The 13,787-nt window shown below is 33.5% G+C and overlaps 1 protein-coding gene across 4 annotated transcripts in view; it reads right to left on the bottom strand.

Moving 5' to 3' along the window:
* Positions 1–761: 761 nt before the first annotated feature.
* Positions 762–13,787, bottom strand: part of LOC149075925 (protein O-linked-mannose beta-1,2-N-acetylglucosaminyltransferase 1-like) — a 59,501-nt gene continuing 46,475 nt past the window's right edge. For all 4 annotated transcript variants that reach the window (XM_089243441.1, XM_089243439.1, XM_089243440.1 and 1 more), the window contains one exon: positions 762–1,645. In XM_089243441.1, the coding sequence (XP_089099567.1) occupies positions 1,534–1,645 (112 nt within the window). In that variant the 3' untranslated portion in view covers positions 762–1,533. The remainder of the gene's footprint in view (positions 1,646–13,787) is intronic.

Here is a 13,787-nt window from a genome sequence, read left to right as displayed (position 1 = left end):
GGGTACACACGCCCTTTATTTCTTGACAAGCCAACCAAGAACAGTGTTTGGCCCTTGCATTTTTGAGGGAAATACCATGTGTGAAGACATGCTGTGCATTCTTCAACAAGGATAGAAACGTAAGTTGGCAAACAATAAATGACATTTTTAAACCATTAAAATCTACGTAAATCATATAAATATAGTGCATTCTCTGAAGTGCATCATCCCATATTTTTTTATAAACATTGACATTAAATTTTTCTTTGTCATGTAATTAGCATTCAGGGAGTACCTCACATTTGCTCAACATAACCCTTCAAAATTTTCCTCCTCTGTATATTCAAGGGTTAAGACTGCCCTGCCCACCTGTGTGTTTTCGCTTTCCCCCATTCCATTCGGTATATCTAGTGTATTTCTGCAGAAGAAAGTTATAGGCATCGGACTCTATTTCCCAGCTACCTATTGGTAGCCATGTGTTTATGCTTGCAGTTGGAGAGGCCACGTAAGTTAAGCAGCTGTCATGACCGTCCAATGAAGTTCCACGTGTTGGACGCTATTCCGAAAGCACTGCATAGTGACAACACCTTCTATAGCAGAAAACCTCCGCGCGAAGCTCGGGACGTAACTGAAGTCCATTTCACTTAATGGCTACAGATTAAATGGGCGACTTCAGTGACGTCAAAGCTTCGCGCGGAGACTTTCTGCTATAGGTGTTGATAGTGATATGAATTTCAGAACAAAAAATAATAAATGATCATTTAATTCGCTTACGGCCAAAATTGTTTCAATAAATAGATTTATTCTGAATTCCAAAGTCTTGTAAATACAACACAAACACCAAGTAAAACTAAACGCGAAAACTTTCCCCTTAAATTTATAAAATGTGAATTTGACAGGAATATATGAAATGCCTATCGTGTTTCTTCTGGACTAGTGTCTTCTGGTGCAACAACAACAACAAAAAAAACTAATTTTTACAAAAAAAAATGACTAAAAACATGGAATGATTAACAATAATAGATCAATTGAAGGAAAAAAAAATCTGAGTTCATGAAACCGTAGAATTTCTGGAACTTATCATTTGGACGCGTATGGTTTCTGATTCTACGCACGTACAAAAATAAGTTTAACACTATTAAAACCCCCATCATTACACCAAACGATGTGCAGAAACAGCTTTAACGTCTACCCCACTTGACTATAACACTAATAATATATTATATGAAATATATGACACATATTGCACTAAAATTGACTGATACCGTCGAATATAGAGTGTCAGTGACACACACTACCATTTCATACAAAAGAGGACTAAGATTTCGATGAAGTGATATTTGTTTTTTTACGGAATTTTTCTCAATAAAAATATGAGAGAGTAACGGAAACTTTTTACACACCATACACGCAACCATCATAACAAACACCGTTCGTAGATATTTCGATAACATCGCCACACACAAATAATAATAATAATATAGAGAGATCATCAATCATTTGTCACCGACGCGAAAGTGGTCATCTTTTTCTAACGTCCGATTACGACTCTCGTCAACGTGAAACTGTCCTGGAGAGAAACAGCGGTTGGTAAGTCGCTGGCTTGTGTCTGTAGAACGGCGATTGAGAGCCTACGACAATAACGTGTTGACCTTTCCATCTGAACCTGCAAAATTAAGACACAAAAGAACATAAATTTAAAAAAAAAATCCACAAAAGAATTCGAAACTTCCAATTGTATGTCATGGTAAATGTGATAAATCCGGTTACTATGCATAATCGCCGCGCATTTTGGTGAATTTCCCTAAATTTATCACTTTTACCAGCGATTATACGGTCAAATCCCGTTTTAACGAATACCGTTATAGCGAAAATCTCGTTTTAACTAACACGTTTCCGACCCCCCAGATAATTTTACATAGGAACAATGCAAAAAAAATTGGAATTCTTTTATAACGAAGTGATTTCTCCGGTCTCTTGGAGTTCGTTATAACGGGATTCGACTGTACATAGTACCCAAACGTCGTTGGTAAATTTGATAAACACTTGAAATTTCTCGCCTTTATCTGTGATTATCCATAATACAATAGTGTAATTGATGAATTTGATGAATATCGAAAAAATAAGTACTAAATTTAAGTAGGTAAATTATCACTAAAAAAATTATCACTTCTTCCGGTGATTATGCATAATATCCAAGCGTCGCGTTGTTGGTAAACATGATAAATCGTACTATACATGATATTTCATACATGTATCATTAAATCGGGGTACGATCGTAAAATTTGTTATCATTATATCGGGGTCCGACTATATTCATCACAGATACTACACTCATTTGGAATGTTTTCATATTTATCATATAACATTTTCGTATAACATAGGATCCTATGGGTTCGCTCGAGTCAAGGGACGATGAGAGACAAAAATTTCTGAAGGGTGCGATGCAACCAAAAGTTTGGAAAACTATGCATTAGGGCATTATGCATAATCACAAATAAAGGCGATAAATTTCAAGTATTTATCAAATTTACCAACGACACTTGGTTAATATCCACAATCACAGGTAAAAGTGTCACTTTTTTCGGTGCTTATCAAATTTACCAACGAGGCTTTGCATATTCGCCAGAAAAAGTGAGACTTACCATGGGTAAGTATGCATAATAACCAATTTATAACATTTACCGTAACATATATATCAGAGGTTTTTAACCTTTTTCTAGTCAAGAGCACTGCCTGTACCCATCATCAAAGAAAGAGCACCCCTTACAGCAAATTTGACATACGAATGCATGGAATCGGGATGATTTCAATTCTTGAATACTATTCGCATAAGGTTTTTAATTGGAACGTTGATGAAGTGCTCGCAAGCACGAAATTCGACACGAGCATCGAGCACTCTGGGATGCTTCAGGGAGCACCGTGGTACTCACGAGTAACGGGTTGAAGATGCCTGATATACATTGTAAGCCATGATCATAATTATTCAATTTTTTTTTTCGGAAACTATTAAAGATTTATGCATAAATTTTCGTACAGAAAGTACGTTTATTTAAGTTTTTCAAAACTGAATTTTTTCACTTCTCATTGAATTTTTCATTTAATCTTTGTAACATGGGGTAGATTTTAGCATAAAACAATCAAAACAATCATTAAGATGAGAAAAACGAGTTTTATCAAAATTTAATATTATCAAAACTATTATAAAAATTTCTTGGAGCTGATTGCAGTGCGATGAGTACAATCTGCTTTTTTTTTTACCCAGGACCTCTTGCATACCGGGCAAGCATGCTACCATCTACACCACTAGAGACACGACAGCGCCTTCCTTATTTCGCGCACTGTGACGTGAGGTACTGGAGTAGAGGCGTAAGTAGCATCTCTTAACTTCAGCAAATGGCCGCCAGGTGGTATAGTAGAAAGAGATAGACGGCTTTTTTCCCCCAACCCAAGATATCAAGGGAACAATGTTTTCTTTTTGTTTTGTATGTTTCTTTGATATCTTGGGCTGAGGAAATAAAACAGTAGATCTCTTTGAAGCAGTTTTTGTTTAGAACGAAACGATGAACCTCTCCGATAATTATACGAAGATGACTGGATGAAAGGCGAAGATAATTGGAAAGAAGTCACATTCAGAAATGTATAGTAGCTCTAAACGAGTATAAAAACGTTGCCAAAAACTAAGAGTTTTTAAGAAATTTATTTCTATTCTTAAATATGGCATCAAACTTTACATGATAATACAATATTAAATTTGGAATCTAGAGCAATGTTTAAGAACTTCAGACAAAATATGACATATCACTATTTTTTTTTAACTCTTCAGCCGCGGGCAACGCGAACATCGTGTTTCATGTTTTCTGTAAAACTTCACGGGACACACTATTATCGCGTTTTATATACATTGCGGATAAAAATACCCCGCGATTTTGTACAGAAAAATTCAAAAACCACCAGGGGCTGGAGGGTTAATTTGCATAATAGGAAATGCAAGAACAAGAATGCATATAACTTGGGGGGAAAAAATCAAATTTAAACATTTCCATGATAAAAAATACAAAAGAACCAGTTGCTCAAAGTGATCAACACATTGAACATAATACGAAACGTTTAGCATGACAGAGCTTCGATACTGCAAACAAAACATAGTTTTTGACACGTGTCACCATAACCAGAATGACAAAAAAATATAATGAAATTCAAACTTGAATATCAAACAACCATTCGTGACGAACCTTCTCAAACAAAGAATCATTTTTGAAATGCTAATGAAAGACACCAGCTTCACCGGATGCCTTAGAGAGAGAGAGATCCGGAAAAGGGATTCTCGGCGTTTTCGAATCTAGTTAAACATTATGACGAAGTTAAAGATATTCAAGAGTTAAGAAATCGTCCAATCCATTGATGTCGAAACGGTTCACTTTAATTCGAGGGCGAATGTTGAAATGTTACATTGTAGAATGTAAAGAGGAAAGTTCGAGCGTTACACCAAGATCAACACTATTCCGGCTTTGATCCGACAGTCGTGTGTGAATATCCATTCATTTTAGAAAAATTCTTCAAGTGAACACACATTCATCGCTGATCTTCGAGGAATATCAATCCAATCCCCGTTTCTCGATAACTACTTTATTAAAATCTCTAGTGTCATTATTACGCATTCTACTATCCTTTCAACTTGATCACGAAGTTTAAACAATATGTATTTCAAAATGGTATATTCAAGATTGCAGCATACAACTGAATTTCAAACGCAAAGATTCTGCCAAAGAGAGAGTTTGATTTGGATAACATACCGTATTTTCTTGCGTATAATCAGCACATACGAATTTCGCAACTTTGGGGTGGGGGGATAGATTCGTATAATCCAGCGTTCATCAATTTTTTTTACAGCTATGGATCGGCTCAACTGATTTCTCCATACGGCCTCCTCCCTACTATTGAACCCCTTAGTAGTTGAATTTCGAAAAACCCCTTAATAGTTGGTCTTTACGTCATGAAACAAAACTTCTGACCAAATTTCAAGAAAATCACACCGAGCTAGCTTCAACAGTTTTAGCTCGGTGTGATTTCTCTATGAATCCCCCCCCCCCTTTCTGACCCGTTTAGGGAACGAATTTGGAGAAAAAAACCTTCTAGCAAAGAAGATATAGATATATAATATAGTTCAAGTAGATTCCTTCAACTATGGTTCGTAAGCGATTTATAACACGAAATATTTGATGGACTATAGTTGGGACTTCGTAGCACAACTATGGTCCAAAATTTAATTTTTTTTTAATCCATATTTGAGCTACATAAGGAATAAAAAAAGTGTTTAACAGTAACGATTGATCTTTCTACAGGCAATATCAGCAAAAAAAAAAAGGTTTTTGAATAGCTTGAATACAGAAGTTATGATGTTAATCTAGAAAATGGTGTTATTTTGGTCCATAGTTGTGTGAAATTACGGTATGAAATTTTAATAAATGAAAGGGGGTTGTTGATAATATTTTTGTCGAGCTGCCGCTGTATATCTAAAAGCTGCCGATAATAAACAGAGGTTTATAATCCTAACTAAAAAGTACTGTTTTTCCATGTATAATTCGAGGATTAACGCAAAAAAATATGGTACTGTATTTATATCAGACAGAAATTCATAATTCTCATCATTTGCACGAGATGTTCTCAACTTATCTGTAGCCGTTTTTAGAATCTGACGAAAAATCCTATTCAGTCATCAGCTATAAATTTTGACTGAACATCGCAGGGTTATTTTCTTACTACACGTTATGATAAATTGTGCCGGCAGAGAGAGAGAGAGTAATCCGATTAAGACTCTTGTCAAGACATTACGAACATGACTGCGCGGAAGATTATCCACAATGCGGGTCTTTCTTCCGACACGAAATGCTGGAATTTCTTATTAAAGTACATAATAATATATCAAATGAAAATCTAGGATGATGATACTAGAATCTACAACGTAAGGCAAGAAAACAAAATCACAATACGGTGTTTTATTTCGCCTGTATCCAAGCAAAACACAAAGCAAATTGACATTTTGAACGGTCGTAAAGCTAACATTAAAAGCTCGTCCGGTGAATAAATGTAGTAAAAAAATAAATAAACAAACATATTTCAGAGCCAAATGCAACGAGGATAATGGAGAAGTCATCAAAAAACTTATTTTCACACCTGCATCTTTTCTTGGTTTTTCTCATGTGCGAGTCTCACCAACAACAAATATTTATATGATGATTTCCACACCTCCAAGTTATTTGTTAAAAAACATTCACCATCTCACAATTTGAAATGTTTTTTGAATAAACAACTTGACAAAATCCCTTGAGAGGAAAGAGTAGAAAAAAAAAATCCCAAAAACACATAAAACTTTAATGCACAACTGAAGCATTTCCGAAAACAACGTCGTTCAAAACATCCCCATCTCCGTTTAAATGCAGTATTATACTTTTTTCCACTCTATATGGTTTTTTTTTCAAAATAACAATTTGCATTTTCAGCAAACTCTAGATTTCAGTCGAATTTTAGAACATTTTCCTTTTTCTAGTTGGTGGTGCAATTATTAGGATATAAAAAAAAAAATTAATATGCAAATATTCTAAAATAAAATTTTATGGAATAATTTTGCTTCTTGAAAAAGACCACGAGCAATTAAAAATGCGGAATTTTTTAATTAAAAAATTACTGGAAACTAAACCTTTTTATTTTACTTATTTATTTTACGTATCAATTTTTTTTCCTCTTATTCTTTTCTAGTGATTAATATTATGATTTGAAACTTTTCTAACATCTTTCTCCAACGCGAGTCTGAGATTTAATGAGAAACTACAGTAAAATTCCAAAATGCGTTGCTTTTTGTTTCACACCGGAATTTAATCTAAGGTGTGTTTGGGCATTGAAATCACACGATTTAATGTACTTTATAACAACGGTTTTACTCGATATGAAAAAATTAATTTTCTCTCACTATAGCATAAATACAGCCAAAGTCGGCTATAACGTCCATAATTCGGTCCGGATAGATTCTGTTAGGGAATAGGGAATAATGTTGATAAACCTTAGAGAGATTCTGATTTCTGATTTCTCCCCGCAGCCCAATGTATGGAGGAAAGACTTTTCTGGACAGTATGCCGATGTGTGAACTCGGCACTTCTACTACTCTCCGCCGCAAATCGAACCCAGTCCTCTTGCAATCCGGGCACAAGCGCGCTATCCACATACAGCGCTGGAGAAACGACGATTCCTATTCTTATTTAAGCTCTGTGGCGTGATGCGCTGAAGTAAATAAGAAAGGAATCGTCACGTCTCCAGTGGTGAATATGTATAACGTGCTTGTCCAAATTGCGTGAGGGACACTGTTCAATCCCCGGCGTAGACTTTGCTTTCTGAGTTCACAACTCGGCATAATATCCAGAATATAAGGTCTTTCCTTAATGAAACTTGCTTATAAAAACGTCGATGAAAAGCAATCCCCTCGGATATAACGACACATTTTTCGTCACTTTTATTTCCGTATCAATGACGTTTTCCGGAGAAATTACTAGAATTGTAAACTCAGCACTCTGAGGGAGTGTTCGTCTGTTGTTTTATTTATACATAAAGTTGAAAAAAAGAGATCATCTGCATATTTGATGTTCCGACTTGCTCATTGACATGGCCGCTATACGAAACATCGCCGTATTTTGCGCTACCCGATAATTTTTATAAAAATGTCCTGCTTTTCTTTTCAACAAAGCTTGCTTTAATTTCTAATCGTTAGCAGAATCTTGAATGAAGATCATTTGAATAATTTATAAATTGTGTTATAATGGGATAAGACCATGAATATGTCACATATTTGTCAAGTTAATTTTTTCCCGGTGAAATACATTCTAGCAGACTTGCTGTAGCATTTTTTCTCGCCAAGAAAAAATAAACATTTACTAATTTCCACGTCATTTGGCACTATGTTTGCGCTTTCCTCAGCCGGAAACATGTTTGGCGAAAATCGGCGTTTGTCCTGTATTTTTGTCGATTAAATTGATTACCCTAATCATGAAGAGACAAAAACTCCATGCAAATCATTTGATTGCCTTTGATTATATTTTTAAAAAAAACGTGTTGAAAATGTCAACCTCGGTTGTAACGACAACATTTTGTGGAATCGTTGATGTTGTTAAAACCGAGTTTGACTGTTTAAGCACTAAAGATAACGAAAAAAATCAACACTACTTGGTATCGGAATATATTAATATTCATTTCACTCCCGTTCTTGTTCAAAATGAAATCTTTTCTTTTCGTGTTTATGTAATAATGATAATGAAATAAAAAGCTGTCCCCACTCCAATCTTTCTTAGGAAATTATCGAAATTTTAATTAAAGATTTAACGTTAGCAAGTATTAGCCATTTTAGTATAATTCGAGATATTACTCAACAGAAGTTAACAAAAAAAAACAGATTTCCAAAATCTTCAAAGCTTTGAAATCAATTTCTCAAAATGAAATTCGCTTGAACGCGAGCTTCAAAATCGCAAACAAGAGCTATTTCCATATTCCGATCACAGCTTTCACAAGGCTCTCCAAAAGCCTTTAACCAACAAATTTGTTTTTATCCCTGTCATCCCCTATTATTTTTTCAAACGCGAAATCGAATACTTGAAAATATTGTATATAATCAGCAGATTTTCATAAAATATATTTTTCCCAGAATGTTTCTATGAATTTTGCACAAATTTTTCATTTCTTTTGAACTTCAAAATTTCATTCTATCTTTCCGACTTACTTCAATTTTCTCATACACTTAGAAGTAAGAATAAGAAATACGTGAGAGGGGGAAAAAATGATTCAAACCTAAAATTAAATTGTTTTCGTTCTCAAATTTTGAATATTTTTTGTCATGACTCATCTTTTTTAAAAAAAAATATCAAAGACGTATTTTTTTTTTCTCCTATTCATAAAAATTTCATACATTATTGTATAGGCCTATGTATAAAAAGATTTTGCATATTTCGTGCTAGATCATGAAATATACAAAATTCCATCATATGATCATAAAAAATTAAACTTGATTGTTGTCTGCAGAATTATCTTGTCCTACATTTATTCCAGGAAGAACATTTACGGAAACAAGACATATTGCGAATGTTGAGGTTTCCTAACCAAATGAAAAAAAACGAAAAAAAAGGTTTTTTTTTTCTTTTCAACTTCATAAAATGATCGGAACAGAGAGAATACTTGAATTATTAAACATAAAAAACCCATTAAAACACACAAAGAATTGAATAAATTTCTTTTTTCCCAAACATTACCTGTATACTCAGAAATCAATAGCGAATAAGGCAAATATACAGAAAATACAAACAACTAATGCATTTTGAGAGACAGCGGGTGTTGTTTTCGAAGGAAAAATATATATAACCACTGTTATTGCTATATTATAAAAGCTACCTAAAATTCCGATAATAGAAGGGACAAATGAAATGATAATAGCAATACTAATTGCGGCAAAATATCCACTCTTATTAAAGCTAATAACGATACGTTTCTCCTGTCCCTTGAGTATGCTTTCATAGTGTTTTCACTGTATATGTGAAAATTTCGATGGGGGGGGGGGGGAATAGCCAAACTAATACGTACTTGAAATGACTTGGGAGGCTGAAATAAACATGGACACGTAGGAATGATAATATACTTTATATTGAAAAACAAAATAAAGCGGGAAGATAAATCAAAACTAATAGATAAGATACGAAGGAGAAACAAGACAATACATTGCACAAAGGTGGAAAAAATATATTAACAGTAAAGAACCGGAAAATATAATAATTGAAATCGTTTTATTGAGGTATCTTTGTTTAGACATAAACAAAAATTAAGTCACTGGCAATTTCAGTACAGCTGAGTTGAAACAAGAATTTCATAAGCGTCATATATTTAATTATTATGGTTGGCCCTTCCCCTCCCCCACTAAAAACGCATTGAAAAGTTTTCCTTTTACAAAAACGGATGTAAATTGCTGCCATTAGCATTTTTTAATTGAAATGACACAGCAATTTAATTATAGTGGATTTTTTAATTAGATAAAACGATTAATTAACGGTAAAATATACAGTTTGTGTTTATTTCGATGTTAGCTATAGATAGATCGAATCCTGCTTAGCAAAATTGAATAATTTTTACATGGAATTTTACTTCCAATCTTTTCAACTAGATGCGATTCTATAAATCGCCGAACACGTGAAATTTCAGCTGATCTCAGAAAACGACACCGACAAAGAATCGGCTCTTTCCAGATAAAATGCATTGCACTTATATAGCCGCATTTTGTACTTAAATGACACTAAAATATATACTTTCTAAAATACAAAAAAAAAATTAAGAACAGAAATTGGTACAATGGGTTTTTTGACTATGTATTTGCCATATGTATATTTTTATTTTAAAAAAAATCCCCCATATCCTATTCTTAACCCTCTATGGTTTACCCTATAAAAACGTATCGAAAAAAAATGTTTTTTACAAATACAGATTGGGGATGTAAGCGTATTTTAATTGAAACAATACATCAGCACAGAAATTTAATCGGAGTGGATTTTTTAATTAGCTAAAATTACTAATTAAGGGGTAGCATTTTCAGTTCGCCTTGATTTTAATGTTGTCTGTAAGCAGATAAAATCTGGCTGAGCAAAGTTGAACAGTCTTTTACCTTGAATTTTATTTCCAATACGCTGAATCTAGTGCTATTTTATAAATCTCTGAACACGTAAAGTTTCGGCAGCTCTGAAAAAATGACACCGACAGGCAATCACATCTTTCCAGATAAAAAATTATTGTACTATATAGCCGTATTTTGTACGTCGTCAAAAGATGTGCTTTCCAAAATACCGAAAAAAAATATAAATAAATAAATTAGTATAGTGGTTTTTTTTTACTGTATTTGCCACGTATATTCAAATATACAGGGACCATAGAGTTTCAAATCCAAAAATATTATATTAGAAAATGAATAACTCGAGCAATTAAAAAAAGTCAGGTAAAACAACGTTAAAAAATATAAAAAACAAAGAGGAAATATATTTTATTTCTTCGAATAGAAAAAAAAAATAAACCACATGACAAACTCTTATGAATAAACCATCCGTGAAAATACCAAACGCGAAAAAAATTATTCGCGTATTAGTGACAACAATTCCACTATACATCGACGTAATGATCGATTTTTTAATTAATACAAATGGACTTTTTTTTTCCATCCTTAATATTAAGTTGCGGGGGAAAAAAAGCGGATTTTATAGGAGCAAATAAAAATAAGAGACCGGAAGTGTCAAGTGGAGTGTAACACCCCGAACGACAAACTGATTAATGAAGCGGAAGCGCGTTAATTAGCGAAACCGTCAAAATTTGTACGAAGCACTGCGTCTCATACCCCTGTATGAAGGGAAAGGGGGGGGGGTTGGATTTTACACTTCGCGACGCATTTCTCAATAGAATCAAATGAGCGTGAATGTAATCAGAATGATAGCGAGAGATTGTGATCAAATAATTATATTAAGAGCCCAGATAGAGAATCAGATAGCGTTCAAATATTTGAATTTCAAAAAAAAAAATCGGTGATCTCGAATGCTGATCAACCCTAAACACACAATGATTAATCTTTAAAGAATTCGGGAGAACAGATTCTGTATTCTTTCATTCGAATGCATTCATTCAAAATGTTATTCTATATAAACATGACGGAAAAATAAATGCCTATTTGAGACTAATTATCTGTGAGAAAGACGAGGTCTCGGAGGAAATTTCAATATGGGCTACCTGAGTAATGTTCAATTAATTACACTTTGACTTTTAAAAACCACGTCTAAACTCAATTAAAGTTGATTCAAACAAAAAGGGAAAAAATCTAAAAAATACTAATTAGTTTTATAGATCAATCACGTGAGGTTTTCTTAATCCATCACACGAGTTTTCTTTTCTATAATTCGGGGAGCGGAAATTAATAACCAAAAAAATTAAGGCTCCCTTCCGATTCACTCATTAAAATAAAATATCAGCAAACTATTTGGAAATACGGTCATACCCCGACATATGCTACCCCGATTTACGTGGTTTCTGACTTACGCGTTTTTCCGTGAAAAATACCTCGTTCCTAACCCTTTGTGGTTCACGCCCCATAAAACGAAGTTTTTTTCTTCCTCCACAAATACGGATATAAATAGATGCTGTTGGCATATTCTTAATTGAAACATCACATCATCATAGTAATCCAATTAATTAGAGTGGACTTTTTAATTAGCTAAAATGGTTAATTAATTGTAAAATATTTACAATTAATTAATTTGCCTTTATTCTACTGTTTTATTTTTTCCCTTCAACTGATAAAATCTTGCTTAGCAAAGTTGAATAGTTTTACTTTGAATTTTATTTCCAATCCCCCTCAATTTGATACGATTTTATAAACCTCTGAACACACACAATTTCGGCTGGTCTCAAAAAATGACCACCAACACGGAATAAACTATTTCTAGATAAAAGTGTATTGTACCTATATAGCTTCTTAACACATTATGAACATATTTGAAATTATAACCATACCTATACGATGAACGGTTGATGGGATAAAGGCCGAATTAAGACTTACAGGACACCCTGTATAGCCGTATTTTATACTGAAATTACACTAAAAGTTGAACTTTCTAAAATACTGATATAAAAAAAATTGAAAAAAGAAATTGGAGTATAATGAGGTTTATTTTTTCTCGACCATGTATTTCAAATAAAAACCGGACCATAGAGGATTAAATTAACGGGATAAAAGCTAGAATAGGAACGATATTTATCAGTTATGAAGAATAAACTGTTAAATACAGAAAAAGAATAAACTGTTTGTCCATTCAATCTAAACACCACATTTAGATAAGCTGAGCTGTTTTTTAAGGAACTGAAAATAGGAAATCGGACTAGAGATGCTAATATCTAAGCCTTGCCTATTACAATATTTATACCGTCGTTTCGAAATCGGGGAAAATTGGATAAAAAAAAAAAAGAACTGGGCAAATATTTATCGGAAGTGTATTTTAAATACACACCCGATAAAACCGTACTTTTAGTGGATTCTTGGTCACCCTTCAAAAACAATGATTTAATTGATAGTGTTACGCCACCGGGTAAAATTGTTCATATGTTTGTGATGCCACCACTCATCTAATACAACCGCTTGAAAGGTACGGTTTTTGGGTGTGGAAAAATTTCGTTCGAAATTTTTCAGATTTAGTTATGATTGAACACATACAAATCGATTTGTTTCATCGAGACACTATTTTTAAAAAGTACAATCCATTGCTCACAACCAGTTTTCTTCACCACGCTACGTCAACATATGGAAAATATTCATGGCATGCATGCTCACTCACAGAAACATCCTGGGTATTTCGAGAATCCTGTTGATTTCATATTTATTGCAAACGCCGCACTTGATTTCTGGAAATAAAACTGTGCATCCAAAATATTCGCTCGCTGTAGCTGGTGTAAAATACGTTTCTGCTTTATGCATTTCTTCAATGAACCTCATATTTGTAACACTTTCAATTTATAGAAATTAACCCTTTCATTCGACCTGAATCAATTGTAATCAATTATATCCGTTGTTAACTAAGATAGTACTGATGCATCTAATCTGCATATTCTGGTTTTCGAGTGATACTTTTAAGAAGCTGTTTTTCAAATATTAACGCCTCTAAATACAGCATAAAGCAAGCGTTTTGATAGTATAAACGCATTAGATGTTTTCGTTAATTTTCAAGAACGCAAAGTCGCCAATTGATGCTATC

The sequence above is a fragment of the Pholcus phalangioides genome, unplaced genomic scaffold, assembly GCF_987345545.1.
Source record: "Pholcus phalangioides strain wild (caught in Gottingen) unplaced genomic scaffold, Ppha-v1.0 ptg000015l_1, whole genome shotgun sequence".
In the NCBI taxonomy this organism is placed as follows: Eukaryota; Metazoa; Arthropoda; class Arachnida; order Araneae; family Pholcidae; genus Pholcus; species Pholcus phalangioides.
The sequence above is the reverse complement of the archived record's forward strand: the minus strand, read 5'-3'. Positions and strand labels throughout refer to the sequence as shown.